The sequence below is a fragment of the Xenopus tropicalis genome, chromosome 1 (assembly GCF_000004195.4).
Source record: "Xenopus tropicalis strain Nigerian chromosome 1, UCB_Xtro_10.0, whole genome shotgun sequence".
Lineage (NCBI taxonomy): Eukaryota > Metazoa > Chordata > Amphibia > Anura > Pipidae > Xenopus > Xenopus tropicalis.
In genome coordinates, this window is record NC_030677.2 from 13793172 (window position 1) to 13810180 (window position 17009).

Sequence of the window (17009 nt, forward strand, 5' to 3'; positions counted from 1 at the left end):
ATAAAAATTATTAGAATACCACAAAATATATATTTTTTTCCTATGGCAAACATGTTTCAACCATCTCCTTATGTAAGTGTGGAAGCCAGGACAATACCAGACTAAAATAAATCAGGGCACAACTCAGATATGAAGAGGCGGCATGTACCATATTTATGGGAAATAGGGGGGAACATCGGGAAGCCATATTTTCTTTTCCTTCACTTCCGTTCGGAATCGCTCAGATTACATGTATGAATTACATGTGTGAACAAAATCCGCCTCCTGTCGGTTGCATATAGATTAACAAAGGAGTGGGGAATGAGCTGCACCCCGTTGCCATGAGTTAGTATGGCCCGTTGCCTGGGCGCTTGTGTTTATAGACGCGGAGCAGCAGTTGGGAGTGTGAGAGTAGGGAGGGAGCGGGGGCGCGCAGGGGGCTGGGGAGGGAGCGGGGGCGCGCAGGGAGAGCTGTCACTGATGTGGCTGGGCGGGAGCGCGCTTTGTGTGTGTGTGAGGAGGAAAGGAGGGATGCGGGGAGAATAGAAGCCTGTCGGGAACGCGCATTTAGGGGAAAGAGAAGCGTGCACGCTGGAAGGTGGCAGTGCCTGGCTGAGTAACGGGCTGACTCGGAGGGGACTCTCCGGTACCGGCGGGGGAAGAGGAAGCCAAGACGTGTGTGAGGCGATACCGGAGCGGGAGGAGCCGGGGGGAGAGGCCGGGAGACCATGTCCTTCCTCCGTCCTCTGTCAGTAGGGAGAAGCCGCCGCTACCAGCGCTGCTCTCCGGCTGAAAGGTAACGGGGACGCGCAATCGGGAGCGCGCATCGTCTGTCAGTCTCTCTGTATTTATAAATACATAAGTACCGCATCTTACATTGCGTGTTATCGGTGTCACTCCCTATATCTGCCTCTGTCAGCCTTTGTCTCTCTGTATATAGGGCTTCATCTATATATGTGTGTATATGTGTGTGTGTGTATGTATAGTATATGTGTGTGTGTGTATGTATAGTATATGTGTGTGTGTGTGTATAGTATATGTGTGTGTGTGTATGTATAGTATATGTGTGTGTGTGTATGTATAGTATATGTGTGTGTGTGTGTATAGTATATGTGTGTGTGTGTGTATAGTATATATATATGTGTGTGTATAGTATGTGTGTGTGTGTATGTATAGTATATGTGTGTGTGTATAGTATATGTGTGTGTGTGTGTATAGTATATATATATGTGTGTGTATAGTATGTGTGTGTGTGTATAGTATATATATATGTGTGTGTATAGTATGTGTGTGTGTGTATAGTATATATATATGTGTGTGTATAGTATGTGTGTGTGTGTATAGTATATATATATGTGTGTGTATAGTATGTGTGTGTGTGTATAGTATATATATATGTGTGTGTATAGTATGTGTGTGTGTGTATAGTATATATATATGTGTGTGTATAGTATGTGTGTGTGTGTATAGTATATATATATGTGTGTGTATAGTATGTGTGTGTGTGTATAGTATATATATATGTGTGTGTGTGTGTGTATAGTATGTGTGTGTGTATAGTATATATATATGTGTGTGTGTGTGTATAGTATATATATATATGTGTGTGTGTATAGTATATGTGTGTGTGTGTATAGTATATATATATGTGTGTGTGTATAGTATATGTGTGTGTGTGTATAGCATATATGTGTGTGTGTGTATAGTATGTGTGTGTGTGTATAGGGACAGTCAGTATGGGGGGGTGTATATATGTGTATAGGGACAGTCAGTATGGGGGTGTGTATATATGTGTATAGGGACAGTCAGTATGGGGGGTGTGTATATATGTGTATAGGGACAGTCAGTATGGGGGGGTGTATATATGTGTATAGTGACAGTCAGTATGGGGGGTGTATATATGTGTATAGGGACAGTCAGTATGGGGGGTGTGTATATATGTGTATGGGGGGGTGTATATATGTGTATAGGGACAGTCAGTATGGGGGGGTGTATATATGTGTATAGGGACAGTCAGTATGGGGGGTGTATATATGTGTATAGGGACAGTCAGTATGGGGGGTGTATATATGTGTATAGGGACAGTCAGTATGGGGGGTGTATATATGTGTATAGGGACAGTCAGTATGGGGGGTGTATATATGTGTATAGGGACAGTCAGTATGGGGGGTGTATATATGTGTATAGGGACAGTCAGTATGGGGGGTGTATATATGTGTATAGGGACAGTCAGTATGGGGGGGTGTATATATGTGTATAGGGACAGTCAGTATGGGGGGGTGTATATATGTGTATAGGGACAGTCAGTATGGGGGGGTGTATATATGTGTATAGGGACAGTCAGTATGGGGGTGTGTATATATGTGTATAGGGACAGTCAGTATGGGGGGGGTGTATATATGTGTATAGGGACAGTCAGTATGGGGGGGGGTGTATATATGTGTATAGGGACAGTCAGTATGGGGGGTTGTATATATGTGTATAGGGACAGTCAGTATGGGGGGGTGTATATATGTGTATAGGGACAGTCAGTATGGGGGGTGTATATATGTGTATAGGGACAGTCAGTATGGGGGTGATGCATTATGTGAATAAGGGCAGTGTATATGTTGTGGGGGACGTGCATGTTAGTTGATGTTGGGCCATATAAAGAATGATAATATCTTTATTACATAATATGAAAATATGAAATTCACTTTTATGAACTGTGAATCTCCTGTGTTATAACTAAAACTGTTAATTTAAATTAAAAGTGTAACTACTCAGCACTATGAACATCTAATGACAATTACAGCTTTATTTAGTTCTGTATTGGAGACAGCTTTGTGTGTACATTGTACAGAGAAGTGGCTGCATTTATATTGCCTGGAATGGCTCATTTCTTCTCTATGCTGTTTGTGTGCTTCACCCTACCTTCCCCAGGGTGAGGGAGACTCTTATAGGCAAGCAGGCATGGTGGTATCCTACACTGGGACACTGGGCCAAGGAGGGCTTGACAGTTTTCTACTCGCCTAATATCCTGCCATGGTGCTGATGGGCTGGCCCAAAACCCAAAGTCAGATCAGCAGTGGGTTGGATCCGAGCAGGTTCCGGTTGAATTTGGGTCGACTGTTTATCATCTTGTGCATCACTATCCTGCACTATTAGTAACACCTTCTAAAGGTTACATAGTTACTTTGTATTTTTGTTTCTCTTGAGCTACTTGTTAATATTGGTGTACTTTTGTTAATATTGGTGTACTTTTAGTAGGTATTGTTCACCTTGGAATTATTAAAAAAGCAAATGATCTTCACTGTATATTTTCTACTAGGGAGCACCAAATCCAGGATTCCGTTCGAGATTTGGCCAAGAATTTGCCCTTTTTATGCAGAATTTAGGTCCGGCCGAATCCAAGTGCCTGGCCGAACTGAATCCAAATCCATAAAATCACTTTTGGTCATTTTTAAGTGCTCGCTTCTGTTTAACTCATCAGTAGCCTACTTTGCAAATGAAAATTAGGACTGGGTTCAGTATTCGGCTAAATCTTTCACTAGAGATGCACTGAATCCAGGATTTGGTTCGGGATTCGGCCTTTTTTGGCAGGGTTCGGTTTCGGCCGAATCCATGCTCCAGGCCAAACTGGTTCGGGTTCAGTGGTTCGGGCAAACCCAAAAAGTGGGTTTGGTGCATCCCTATCTTTTACAAAGGATTCAGGGTTAGGCTGAACCCAAAAATAGTAGATTCGGAGCATGTTTTACTTTTTAGCTTTCCTATTTTGACTGTTTTCAGTTTGCAATTGATAACAGGGTTTTGATTTTTGTGGGCTATTTTTTTTTAGGCTCTTTACTGTTCATTTTTCTTTCTGACTTTACAACCGCTGATCATTTGCTAGGGTAATTAAGCCCCAGCTGCAAAGCAAAAAAAGTCTGACTAACAGTAAAGTGAAGAAAAATCACAACAATTAAGAATAATTGCAAAATGTCCTAGAATGCTACTGTCTGAAAAGTTAATTTTAAATAAGTCCAAGTGAAACAAACAAGTGGGTCCGATTTGCATAAAGTGGGCATGTATTGCATGAATATTGGGCATGTTTGGTTGTGATAGGAGTGGGGTTAGACGAATCAGGGGCGTCATGTGGGCAGTAGTCTTATAACCCGAGGCCACTTGGTTGGAGGATTTAATTTCAAATTGCAAAGTGACTTTCCCTTTAAAAATAAAGGATTTTCTTTGCATTTGTATTTTCACAACTGCTGCTTAGCTGCATTGACCCCAGCAAGCTGCTATGGGGGGGACCTGACTACATCTGTCTTTTATTTGTATGGATTCCATATGTTTGTGATTTACCCCCAGCCGAGCAGACTAGCTCAGTATAGTATTGCTGCAATCATCAATGGTATTGTTTTACTTAAATAGATGCTGTCATATATACAGTCATTTTCTTTTTTTAAGTATAATTTTTTTGTTTTCAGTGGTGCTGTCCAGGGGAAACCATTGGATAGTGTGCAAACTGACCAACTGCATAGATAGACAAACAGCAGGGACCTGTTTATTCAGGATAGTGTCCCAAACAAGCAGATAAGTGCAGTAGTTATAGGGGGAATTGGCAAAGTCCCAGATTTGTGAATGCAGTTCATTAGGATCCCTTTGTAGCCTTTACTCGTATATATGGTTAGGCAAAGCCTATGCAAGTCTGGGCATGTATGGCCACCTTAAAGTGGAAATATAAGCCTATATAATAACCTATAAACATAAAGCCCAGTCAGTTGGGATTATAATGGGTGTCTATTGCAAACATACATGGTTTCCTTTTGAAACAGTAGTAATCCAGTATGTTTTGGGGTTTGGCCTGTAGGTCCTATTTATACAACAGTGATAGACATTAATTTTGTACATTTTGGAAACAAAATGCAAAAATTCATGTCACGTACTGTTGTCTAAACAGGACTTTTGCATCTTTTGACCAAACCCCAAATTATTGGGTTTATGGAAAATATAGGTGTATATTTGCTTTTTTATGGGTTCACAGGAATAGGCTGTAGGATCTGTGTCACTGTGACAGAATGCTCTGTTATACAGATAGCTAGAATCTCAGCCATAAAGCAGGGCAGGACTGCTGCTTACAATGGGGGGGATCAGATAGGATCTGTGCCACTGTGACAGAATGCTCTGTTATACAGATAGCTAGAATCTCAGCCATAAAGCAGGGCAGGACTGCTGCTTACAATGGGGGGGATCAGATAGGATCTGTGCCACTGTGACAGAATGCTCTGTTATACAGATAGCTAGAATCTCAGCCATAAAGCAGGGCAGGACTGCTGCTTACAATGGGGGGGGGGGATCAGATAGGATCTGTGCCACTGTGACAGAATGCTCTGTTATACAGATAGCTAGAATCTCAGCCATAAAGCAGGGCAGGACTGCTGCTTACAATGGGGGGGGATCAGATAGGATCTGTGCCACTGTGACAGAATGCTCTGTTATACAGATAGCTAGAATCTCAGCCATAAAGCAGGGCAGGACTGCTGCTTACAATGGGGGGATCAGATAGGATCTGTGCCACTGTGACAGAATGCTCTGTTATACAGATAGCTAGAATCTCAGCCATAAAGCAGGGCAGGACTGCTGCTTACAATGGGGGGGGGGGATCAGATAGGATCTGTGCCACTGTGACAGAATGTTCTGTTATACAGATAGCTAGAATCTCAGCCATAAAGCAGGGCAGGACTGCTGCTTACAATGGGGGGATTAGATAGGATGCCTTTTCCCTGACAGCAGAGAGCACAGAGAGCCTGTGTATGTAAGCTTGGGCCCTAGTATATCCTGTAGGAGAGACATTGCTCGGGGTGGGGGAAGGCGAGAGGGAAAGGAAGTCATCAATTAGCAGACTGTGAGTGTATGGGGTGATCTCATGTTCCCTGCTGTCAGGCAAATATCAGAGCTTTGCAATGCGAGGAAATCTTCTTCCTACTGGCCACTCATTGGCTGGGAAGCACCCTGTGACTCCCTGTCTTGGGCTTAAACAGTGTTTGGCACTATCAGGGGCCGAGCCTGGAAGGGGCTTTCTTAGCTGAGAGCCCGCTATTGTTCCTATTATGACATTTGCTAAATGCTTCCCCCATGTATCACGGCATAAACAAGTACACTATTGTTAGAGATTGTTAAATATTAACACATTTCATGTTTCTTTAGATGGAATATCTCAGAGCACTTTATTATTATTATTATTATTATTATTATTATTATTATGCAGAAATAGAGCTTTCCTTAGGCCATTGTCACTGGTCTCAATTTATTTTATTGCAGAATTATAATGGGGGTGCAGCTGGCTACTGGTTTTGCATGCAACCCCGAATTATAAACCAATTCATGTGCTTCCAGGGGTCCCTTTAGCAGTCACAGTCGGGATGTCGGATAAACCAGTTGTACATTTTTGGCTGTACTTACCCTTTATCTGTTCATCTTTCTCCTAATTGGCAGAACAGTCGTTTCAGATGTTAAAAAAAGGCGCTAAAGATATGCTATAATTATGGCCCCATTTATAAATATCCTACGGACTGAGGGCTATACAGACTATACAGCAGCCCCCATAGTTGCACATAATACGGGACTTAACATTATATAACATGTATCAGCTTGTCCCTATAGATTTAGTGAGCTTATAGTTCCTGGGAGTTTCCCCTTTGTTTGATTTCTGTAGGACGACAATGCTGAAAGCCTCGGTTGTATTTATCCCACAACAAAATTGCAGCTCGACTCATGGGGAAAAATCATTTCCAGCTTCAAAATGGAAAAAGGATTAGTCTCCAGATCCGTAGTTGACTGTACTATACACAGGAATAGCCTTGTGTTTGGGTACAGTAAAAGCCTTCATGGTCAGGTAAAAAACAAAATGACTATATCACACACTCCATGCTTTTTCTGAAGTTTTTTTTAATTTAATTTACAAACCCAACCTTTCTCAAGGGAATGCAGCAAACCCTGAATTAAGCCCCCTGTGTGAATTAAGCCCCCTGTAGTTTCTATGGCAACCTATCAACAATACTCAGTAAAAAGTGTCAGCGACAAATGCAGTTGCAGTTTCACAGGGTATTATCACCAAAGTGCATAAAGAGGTGTAAAATATTTTATTGAAGGGTAATACACACTGCCCAGAGAATCAAGTGAATAGGACTTGTGAATAAAGCCAAGGAAGCAAGATACATACAGACTGAGAGACCGGCCAGAGAGGAATACCTGAACACAAGTTCCGAAATGATCAGCAATAAATCAGGTTTGCCGTGTCCAAGCCAAAATCCATAAGCCACTGTATAATAGAGGTTGCAGACTTTATCCAACCCCATTCCTAGACATGTTGGGTATATAAACCTGGTTATACACACAGCAGAAAACCCTTTTTGTGCTGGAAATTATATCAGGTAATAATCCCTAGACATATATATATATTGCAGAGGTCAGACCTTCTGTTTTTCAGAAGTATAATGTAATACCGTAGCAATGGATTTTGGTTAAGAATTAAAGGACTTGTAAAGCCAATATTTACTACAGTGTATATATATATGTTGGGCACGTCTCCCCCACCCAAATGGCACCATTTGTACTGCATATATCCTCTGATACATAATCAGATACATTTAAATCTGCAAACAGCATATGTGCACAAAGACTCATATTTAGCGAACATTTAATCAGGAATACAGACTCACATAGGCAGAACCTACTTTGATAAAAAGTTCTGCTTGGATTGGGCACTGTTACGGTTAAACTGAGCTCAGGAGAGGAGGTTAGGGAAAAAAAATAGGAACATAGTTTTTTTATGGGAACCAGCAATGCAATCTCTTCATTGGCTGCTAGACTGGAGGGCGTGTTTAGTAATCTGAGCTTAGAACAACTGAGCATGCTCACAAGCCAGAAGTCAAAGCAAATTCCTGGGGGTGGGGGCCGAGTGGGTTACAGGAGAAGAAAGAAATCTAAGTTATTAAGGGGATGCTACTTAACCTTTGAACAACCAGAGTGGCAGGTATTTAAAGATTTCAAAGAGGCTGTCCACTGATTAAATTTTTGTTAAGATTTTTATTGAAGCAGTGTAAAATCATGAGGCCTGAGGGTTTCAGGCGCTTCTGGCCCTTATCTTCTGTTTTCAGAATCCTTTTACTGTACTCAAGTCAAGGCTATTTCTGTGTATATCCAGAGACTAATCCTTTTGCCTTCACCATCTGGATCAAGTAGAACAGAGAATTTCTGACTTTTTTTTGGGCTCAAGCCCTGCTTTTCCACTAACATATTAGTTGCCAACCCCACCCGACAGCTCAGAATGGCTTTCCAGTTTTGTGCAGCAGTTGCTTTATACTTCCAATGCAACGTATCTTATTTAGGCAACATTGTATGCAATGTAACACAGACACGTGTAACATTATTGCTCTGTACAGACAACTCATAATGTGTTTCATCCTGATCTCCCCGTGGGGGAACACGGGAGAATGCCAACACAGGGGAATGCCAGCGCAGGAGAACCCTGGCCCAAATGCCCATTTGTATGAGCCCTAATTGTACCGTTGCTGTGTAACTGGAAGTTGCAGTGAATTGATCAGACAACTGAAGGATAAACAGGATAAAGTGGTATCTGCAGTTGATTTTCATCTTGGTATCCGCCTATTTTTGGGTGTATAATATTTACTACCGACTGTGTGGACTGGTGCTGCTTCATACAGTGCTCCCATGTTGCTACTTATTTTTATTGGCCTATTAGTTCTGAGCAATAAGCCTGTTTACTCTGGCAGTTTTCCTGCATTTCGCATATTGTCATAAAATCTGTGGTTCTGGTTTCCTTGATGGGGAGCGTTACACAGCCAGCGAGTTGCACTGTTGCACTAAATCATAAACAGGCAGCAGCATTGCCCCAGCTGGCACCGACTTCAGCCTGTGGGAATGAGTGGCTTTGGTTAGTGTCGGCCAGATGGCATTTGTCACCCTGTGTGCCAGAGTCACGTGTGATCCCAGATGCCTCTGTTTCCCCACCTCCCAATGGCATGTCAATTATGCTTTCAAAGGTCTCCATCTCTTCCACTTTATAGCTTGAAGTTGAATGTATGGGTGAGGGATGAACTATTCCCTTCCTTCACTCCTGACCCAATCCTCCTTACAGTATAATGTTTCACATGATCTCTGAACCATAACAAAGGCTGTTTATTTTTCTTAGTGAAAGGAAATATAAGCAAATTTCCTATATTTTACTTTAAAATTAATGTTTCTAAAATTATTTTGCAAATGTAATTCCAACTTGAAGCAGCATCTCTGATTGGGCTCTGATTGGCTCTGCAAGCCAGCTGATTGGAGTTTTCTTTCATTATGCAATGGGTGGAGGATCTCTTTATTGGTTAATCATTGAGGGGTGCCATATGTTACCCCCCCTGTTATTGTAATCGCCTATCTGATACCCCAGGCCGGGGCTCCTGTTAGCCGAAAACTGCACCGACCAGGGGTATTTCTGGAGGAGCACCACAGAGCAATCCTATTTCTGCTTTCTTCTAGGGATTCACCGAATCCACTATTTTTTGTAAAGGATTCGGCCGAATACCGAACCAAATCCGAATCCTAATTTACGTATGTAAATTAGGATACTGGAGGGTTAAAGAGAAAAATTTTCAATTTCAGTGTTTATGTGGCAAAAAGTCACGTTATTTTTAGGATTCGGTTCGGTCAGGATTGTGGAGTCAGTTGGATCACCGGAGAGAGGGAACCTAACATTTGTCACCTCCCCAGTTATTAACCCTTTCATTCTCCTCTAATGGCGTTTCTTTGGAGCGAGTGTCCTAAATGTTTCAGTTCTGTGTTTGCATTATATTAATATTTAAGTACAGTGATGGATTATCGATTTCTGTGGAATCCAATCAGCCCCACACTGATGCAGCCGTAATATTATTTCTCCTGCATAAGGGAAAGCTTTATCAATATTACTGTATCTGATATGGAGCCTGGTAGCAGGGAGTTGGGATGCATGGATATGTGCATAACTAGTTCAGCAACATCCCTGATCTCTCAGTCCTTAAGGTCCCCATACACGTTAAGATTTGCTTGCTTGGCGAGATCACCAAGCGAGCGGATCTTCACCCGATATCCCCACCTACGGGTGGGCGATATCGGGGAACGTGTAGGCTAAATTCGATTGTTTGGCCCTGGGGCCAAACGAATGAATTATATAGGCGGCAATGGGACATTCGGTTCGGGTACCGATGCGGTCCCGATCCGACTGAATCTTTTAACCTGGCCGATCGATATCTACCCAATTTCAGGCAGGCAGGCAGGCCCCTTGTTTCTGCCCCTACACGTGCCGATAAGCTGTCGAATCAGTCCAAGGGACCCATATTGGCAGCTAGAATCCGTGTATGGGGACCTTTAGTGCCACCTTCCCACCGAGTGCTATGGCATAGCCACACAGCCCTGTGCATCCCAGCGCTACCCCTTAGAGATCCCATTCCCTACTCCTTATTGTGTTTGAGTTTATTCCTCCTTGAGGAGGCTTGTGTTGCTTGGCTGATTTCTCTTTAAGTATATATGTTTTGCTTAGCATAATGTTGGTATTATTTGCATGCAGTCATGCAGCTCTTACATCCCTTGCAGCAGAAACAGAGTCTTGCAAGTGCTATTGCCTTTAGCCTTCTACGTAGCGCAGTCTGCCTGTGCCAAGCCTGTGCTGATCTCATCTATAAATATTGTAGTTCCGCCCCATGATTAAAGATTGTCTGGCCTGTATTGTGTTTGGGTTAAACCTCCTTACATTAGCAAAGGTGGTGCCTTAGGCTGAGGTTACACCGACTGGCTAATAATTGTTTCCTATGGATTAAGTGACATAAGCCTGGCCTGACTACTTACATCATTGCAAGGTTATGTCAGAGTCAGATCTCCTCCCGCCAAGACTCCTATTCCCACAATGCCTTGCTTGTTTCATGATTTATTGTTATTGTGGGAAGTGGAATATTGGCTGGAGGAGAGTCTCTGCTGCATTCTTTCAGTAGTCTGGCAAACTGAGAAAGGAATCGCATACAGCAGACGGAAATTGCTTTTATTTGCAGATACCCATAAGACCACTGAACATTTTAATAAATATGTATTGGCCTAGAATAACATTTTCATTAATTATGCAAAGAAACTGGAAGGTGTGACATCCACCTATTATTATTATTATTAACATTTATTTATAAAGCACCAACATATTCCGCAGCGCTGTATACATTGGACATACAGTAACATATAAGGCAATCAATAACCAATACAAGAGTTGAAGAGGGCCCTGCCCAAAAGAGCTTACACTCTACACCTACATTTGTTTCATGTCTGCTAAATGCATCTTGTGGCTGGGCAACCTAGGGGCTAGTAACATTGCCTCAGCAGTTAGTTATTTGTAAGCCTATCAGATTGAGATTTCTGGGACCTCACTGACACCAAAGGGAATGATGTTCTACAGTGCATAACAGTATGCTAACGGAATAAATACTGAGGAAAACATTGCGTCTAAATTCCCTTTAATGTTGTATATTATAATGCAGTTCTAATCATGCACAGGGAGGTTACATATTCAGAGGTAAGAAAGTGGCCTGGACCGTATTTATTGGGCTGGTGGGGGGCTGTTTGGACCTCTGAGAACTTGCCAGGGCCTGTTTTGAATCCCAGTGTGGACCTGGTCAGAGGTGCTGTACAAATGTAGCCTGGCTTTGATTATTTTACACTTAACAATCCAAATGATTTATGATTCCCCAACCCTTTATTTTTTTCTAGAGACCTGGTAAATGCACACTTAAGCTGCATGGGGGATCATTTATATTTTCTGTAAGGCTTCTACCATACATGGCTGATTCTGGGATAAACACAGGCCGAGGAATGTGCCCCTACGCTTGCCACTGCGTCACTCCTGGGGCAGGCACACAAAGCAGATTTTGGCGCCGGAGAGTTTGAATTTTGTTTGCTGAAATCCACTCCGTGTGTCTGCACCCAGGCTGATACAGTGGCTCCGGGTGCAGTTACATGGCAGGTTAAGGCAAGTGTAGGAAACTCATATTCTCCTTCTGTCTTCCTAAAATGAAAGGAGCTGATTTGTTTTTGGCTTTCTTGCTGATCAGATATGAGTCAGATTGGCCACCCATACAGAGCCATTTATTTATAGCACTATGGGCAATCTGGTGCCTAGATGGTTGGAGCAGTGAGTTATAGTTTAGCATCAGCTAGCTTGCAGGTTTCTCTGACTTTGTTTGTTAAATTGTTGCACAGCTGTTCCTTATAAATTAATGTAAAGCACTGTATAAATAAATTATGAAAACTGCGGCATCATTCTGGGAGTTACTTTTAGGAGCTGGGAGTAGCCAGACAAGCATCAAAACCTGTGGGCTCAAATAATTCTGTACACGGCATCAAATTATTGAATTTCATATCAGTCCATCTCATCAAAAAAAGCAGGACAGGATTGCTATATGGAATAAAATATTGTCTGGTCAATTAGAATACGGCCGATACTTAAAGCAATACTGTCATGGGAAATTTTTTTTTTCAAAACCCATCAGTTAATAGAGCTTCTCCAGCAGAAACCTGCATTGTAATCTGTTTCTCCCATGGGGCTAGCCATATTCTTCATTTCCCAGAGTGCCCCAGCCATGTGACCTGTGGCCTGATAAACTTCAGTCACACTTTACTGCTGCGCTGCAAGTTGGAGTGATATCCCCTCCCTCACCCCCAGCAGCCAATCAGCAGAACAATGGGAAGGGAGCAAGATAGCAGCTCCCAGTAGGTATCAGAATAGCACTCAATAGTAAGAAATCCAAGTCTGGCTTGGGACTCCTCCAGTTACATGGGAGTAGGAGAAACAATAGGTTAGCTGAAAGCAGTTCTAATGTGTAGCGCTGGCTGAAAGCTCAGACTCAGGCACACTTTACTGCTGCGCTGCAAGTTGGAGTGATATCCCCCCCCCCCCCCAGCAGCCAATCAGCAGAACAATGGGAAGGGAGCAAGATAGCAGCTCCCAGTAGGTATCAGAATAGCACTCAATAGTAAGAAATCCAAGTCCGGCTTGGGACTCCTCCAGTTACATGGGAGTAGGAGAAACAATAGGTTAGCTGAAAGCAGTTCTAATGTGTAGCGCTGGCTGAAAGCTCAGACTCAGGCACACTTTACTGCTGCGCTGCAAGTTGGAGTGATATATAGCTGCAGCAACTTAGAAGAAGTGACTTTATATATAGAGCGGGCAGCTTCTGTTTATGGAAACTTCTCTCTTACATGGAAACATTTTGCCTTTTTTGTGTGTGTCGCCTCGGATATTAAAATCCTAATGTTAGCAATACAGGCGGCTGGGGGATTATCTGTAAATGCTGAGGAGATTGTCAGACCTTGAATCTGTAAGGGTACGACAGCTCCATGGTGAGCAATGTTCTGCCCCCCAGCTGGAAGAACTGCCCGGTTCCATATAGAGTGGGATCTCCACAAAGGATCAGCTTTAAAATAAAAAGAGCGTGGGAAAACTCCACCAGAAATTTACTTCAGGTGGAACGCAACATGCTGTGAGTGCAGCCATATGCAAAGGAATGGAATGCGTTTTTATCTGCGCTTCCCTGTGGTGGAACTCAGGAGAACATTACTACATGAGAGTGCAGATAAAAACTCTTGTCAGTATGAGGCTTAAATAATTTATTATTATTTTAAAAGTAATAGAACAGCCCCCAGAATCTGCATGCAGCTGAACTGCAGCTCTTTTTTTTATTTCCTTGTCTAGCTTGAAACTCCCACCCCCTTTTCCTTTCTGAAGCTCTCCTCTCTCCGACTATGATCACCTCAAAGAGGTGCCTACTGGGCATGCTCACTGCCTCTGCTCCAGGTCCAATCAGTCAGGCATGGGCAGTAGGCACCTCTTGGAGGTCATCATAGAGAGAGAAGGAAGGGGCAGAAAGCAAAAAGGGGCGGAGCGTCACACTAGGCAAGGAAGTCAGTAAAAGAGCTGTATTTGAACTGGCTGTAATATAGAAATTCGGAGAACCAAAGCGATTCATATGCCTTTCCACCGGCGATTCCCTTTGTGCTGCTGGAAAGGCATTTCGGAGAGGTTAGTCGCCCGAGGTAGCAGAGAGGTATTGTGGGCGACTAATCCCTTGGGACATTACCCTAAAGGTGAACTTACTCCCTTAATAACATCATTGTTGAATTTATGGGCATATCACTTTCAGCCACTGTAAGTTGGATTCTGCATGTTCCCTGTACACTTTCCAAGGAGGAGATCACACGGTGATGTGAATGTTTATTCTCTGCAGATAAAAGAAGCGGCAGTTCTGCTACTGAATGCCTGCTGTGTACTTTTCCAGGCAAAGTCACACTAGGCTGCAGACATATATCTCCTGCACATAGGAGAAACTGCAGTGCTGCATGTCAGGATGTTGGAGATGGAGGGACATTGGGCGGAATGGGACCAGGAGGCAAATTTTTCATGATTGGCTTCTAGTAAATAAATTGCAAGAAGCGAATCCATGTGTAATCCCAGAGCCCACAAACCAGCCGCTATTGCTTTTGTGAAACGCTCGATATTCAGGTTTTATTAGTGCTTTATAAGCAGCTATCACAGGTTTAACCGCAACATTTCCTTTTGCCTAAGGGTATGTGTTCCATTTATTAGTTACTCTGTTACACCCACAGAGATTACAGCCTTCGCTGATTTTAATCCTCTTTAGTAGCAAATCAAATGTCATTTCATTTGTTGGCAGCGGTCTTTTAATTAGAACCTGTATATCTCCAGGTCTGTGCGCTGAGTCAGGAGCAGTGGCAGTTGATTTCAGCACAGGTTTTTTTGGAATTAATATTACAGGTACGGGACCCGTTATCCAGAATGCTCGGGACCTGGGGTTTTAACAGTAATTAAACCCAATAGGATTGTTTTTGCTCTAATAAGGTTTAATTATACCTTAGTTGGGATCAAGTACAGGTACTGTTTTATTATTACAGAGAAAAGGGAATCATTTAACCATTAAATAAACCCAATAGGGTTGTTCTGCCCTCAATAAGGGGTAATTATATCTTAGTTGGGATCAAGTACAGGTACTGTTTTATTATTACAGAGAGAAGGGAATCATTTAACCATTAAATAAACCCAATAGGGCTGTTCTGCCCCAATAAGGGGTAATTATATCTTAGTTGGGATCAAGTACAGGGACTGTTTTATTATTACAGAGAAAAGGGAATCATTTAACCATTAAATAAACCCAATAGGGCTGTTCTGCCCCAATAAGGGGTAATTATATCTTAGTTGGGATCAAGTACAGGTACTGTTTTATTATTACAGAGAAAAGGGAATCATTTAAACATGAAATAAACCCAATAGGACTGTTCTGCCCCCAATAAGGGGTAATTATATCTTAGTTGGTATCAAGTACAGGTACTGTTTTATTATTACAGAGAAAAGGGAATCATTTAACCATTAAATAAACCCAATAGGGCTGTTCTGCCCCAATAAGGGGTAATTATATCTTAGTTGGGATCAAGTACAGTTACTGTTTTATTATTACAGAGAAAAGGGAATCATTTAACCATTAAATAAACCCAATAGGGCTGTTCTGCCCCAATAAGGGGTAATTATATCTTAGTTGGGATCAAGTACAGGTACTGTTTTATTATTACAGAGAAAAGGGAATCATTTAGCCATGAAATAAACCCAATAGGACTGTTCTGCCCCAATAAGGGGTAATTATATCTTAGTTGGGATCAAGTACAGGTACTGTTTTATTGTTACAGAGAAAAAGGAAACCATTTTATTTGATTAAAATGGAGTCTATGGGAGATGGTCTTTCCGTAATTCCGAACTTTCTGTATAATGGGTTTCTGAATAAGGGGTCCGATACTTGTACTAGGTGTCACATTTCTGGGACTAGCTAATAATCTCCTTATATGACTAAAAGGCAGTTATTATGCCCCCTAAAGCCTCATTGCAATAGGGGGAAGCGACAGGATGATCTGATTTGTTAATTGACAGAATAAGTGCATGTTAAATGCGGATTGTGAAATCGGACCCTGTCCAGGTGTTCAGCCTGTGGATCTGTTCACAGTAGGCTGTCACATCTTAAACAGTTCTTGGGTTTACATAGGACTTGGGTATGTGAAGTGTTGTGTGTAGGGAACAATGGCTTCCCCTGTGCAACAAGCCTCAGACATGTTTATTTGGAAATATACCTGTAGGTATTTCTCAGTGTGTCACGAAGCCCTTTTACTTTTAAGGGATACTGCCATGATGTTTATGGGGTACTTTTTATTTCTAAATTACATTGTTAACATAGCAAATAATTTCCTCTGCCATTTAACATTTTATTCTTGTACCAACAAATGTATTTTAAGAGTCTGAGCTTTCAGAAGGAGCCAGCGCTACACATTAGAACTGCTTTCAGCTAACCTATTGTTTCTCCTACTCCCATGTAACTGGAGGAGTCCCAAGCTGGACTTGGATTTCTTACTATTGAGTGCTATTCTGATACCTACTGGGAGCTGCTATCTTGCTCCCTTCCCATTGTTCTGCTGATCGGCTGCTGGGGGTGAGGGGGGGATATCACTCCAGCTTGCAGCGCAGCAGTAAAGTGTGCCTGAGTCTGAGCTTTCAGAAGGAGCCAGCGCTACACATTAGAACTGCTTTAAGCTAACCTATTGTTTCTCCTACTCCCATGTAACTGGAGGAGTCCCAAGCTGGACTTGGATTTCTTACTATTGAGTGCTATTCTGATACCTACTGGGAGCTGCTATCTTGCTCCCTTCCCATTGTTCTGCTGATCAGCTGCTGGGGGTGAGGGGGGGATATCACTCTAACTTGCAGCTCAGCAGTAAAGTGTGCCTGAGTCTGAGCTTTCAGAAGGAGCCAGTGCTACACATTAGAACTGCTTTCAGATAACCTATTGTTTCTCCTACTTCTGCTGATCGGCTGCTGGGGGTGGGGAGGGGGGGTATCACTCCAACTTGCAGCAAAGTATGACTAAAGTTTATCAGAGCACAGGTCACATGGCTGTGGCACCCTGGGAAATGAAGAATATGGCTAGCTCCATGTG

At 42.5% G+C, this 17009-nt stretch overlaps 1 protein-coding gene across 1 annotated transcript in view; it reads left to right on the plus strand.

Moving 5' to 3' along the window:
- Positions 1-475: 475 nt before the first annotated feature.
- The window catches only part of c20orf194 (chromosome 20 open reading frame 194), a 59802-nt gene continuing 43268 nt past the window's right edge, over positions 476-17009 (plus strand). Inside the window, exon 1 of the mRNA XM_002936365.5 lies at positions 476-775. Within this exon, the coding sequence (XP_002936411.2) occupies positions 708-775 (68 nt within the window). The 5' untranslated portion in view covers positions 476-707. The remainder of the gene's footprint in view (positions 776-17009) is intronic.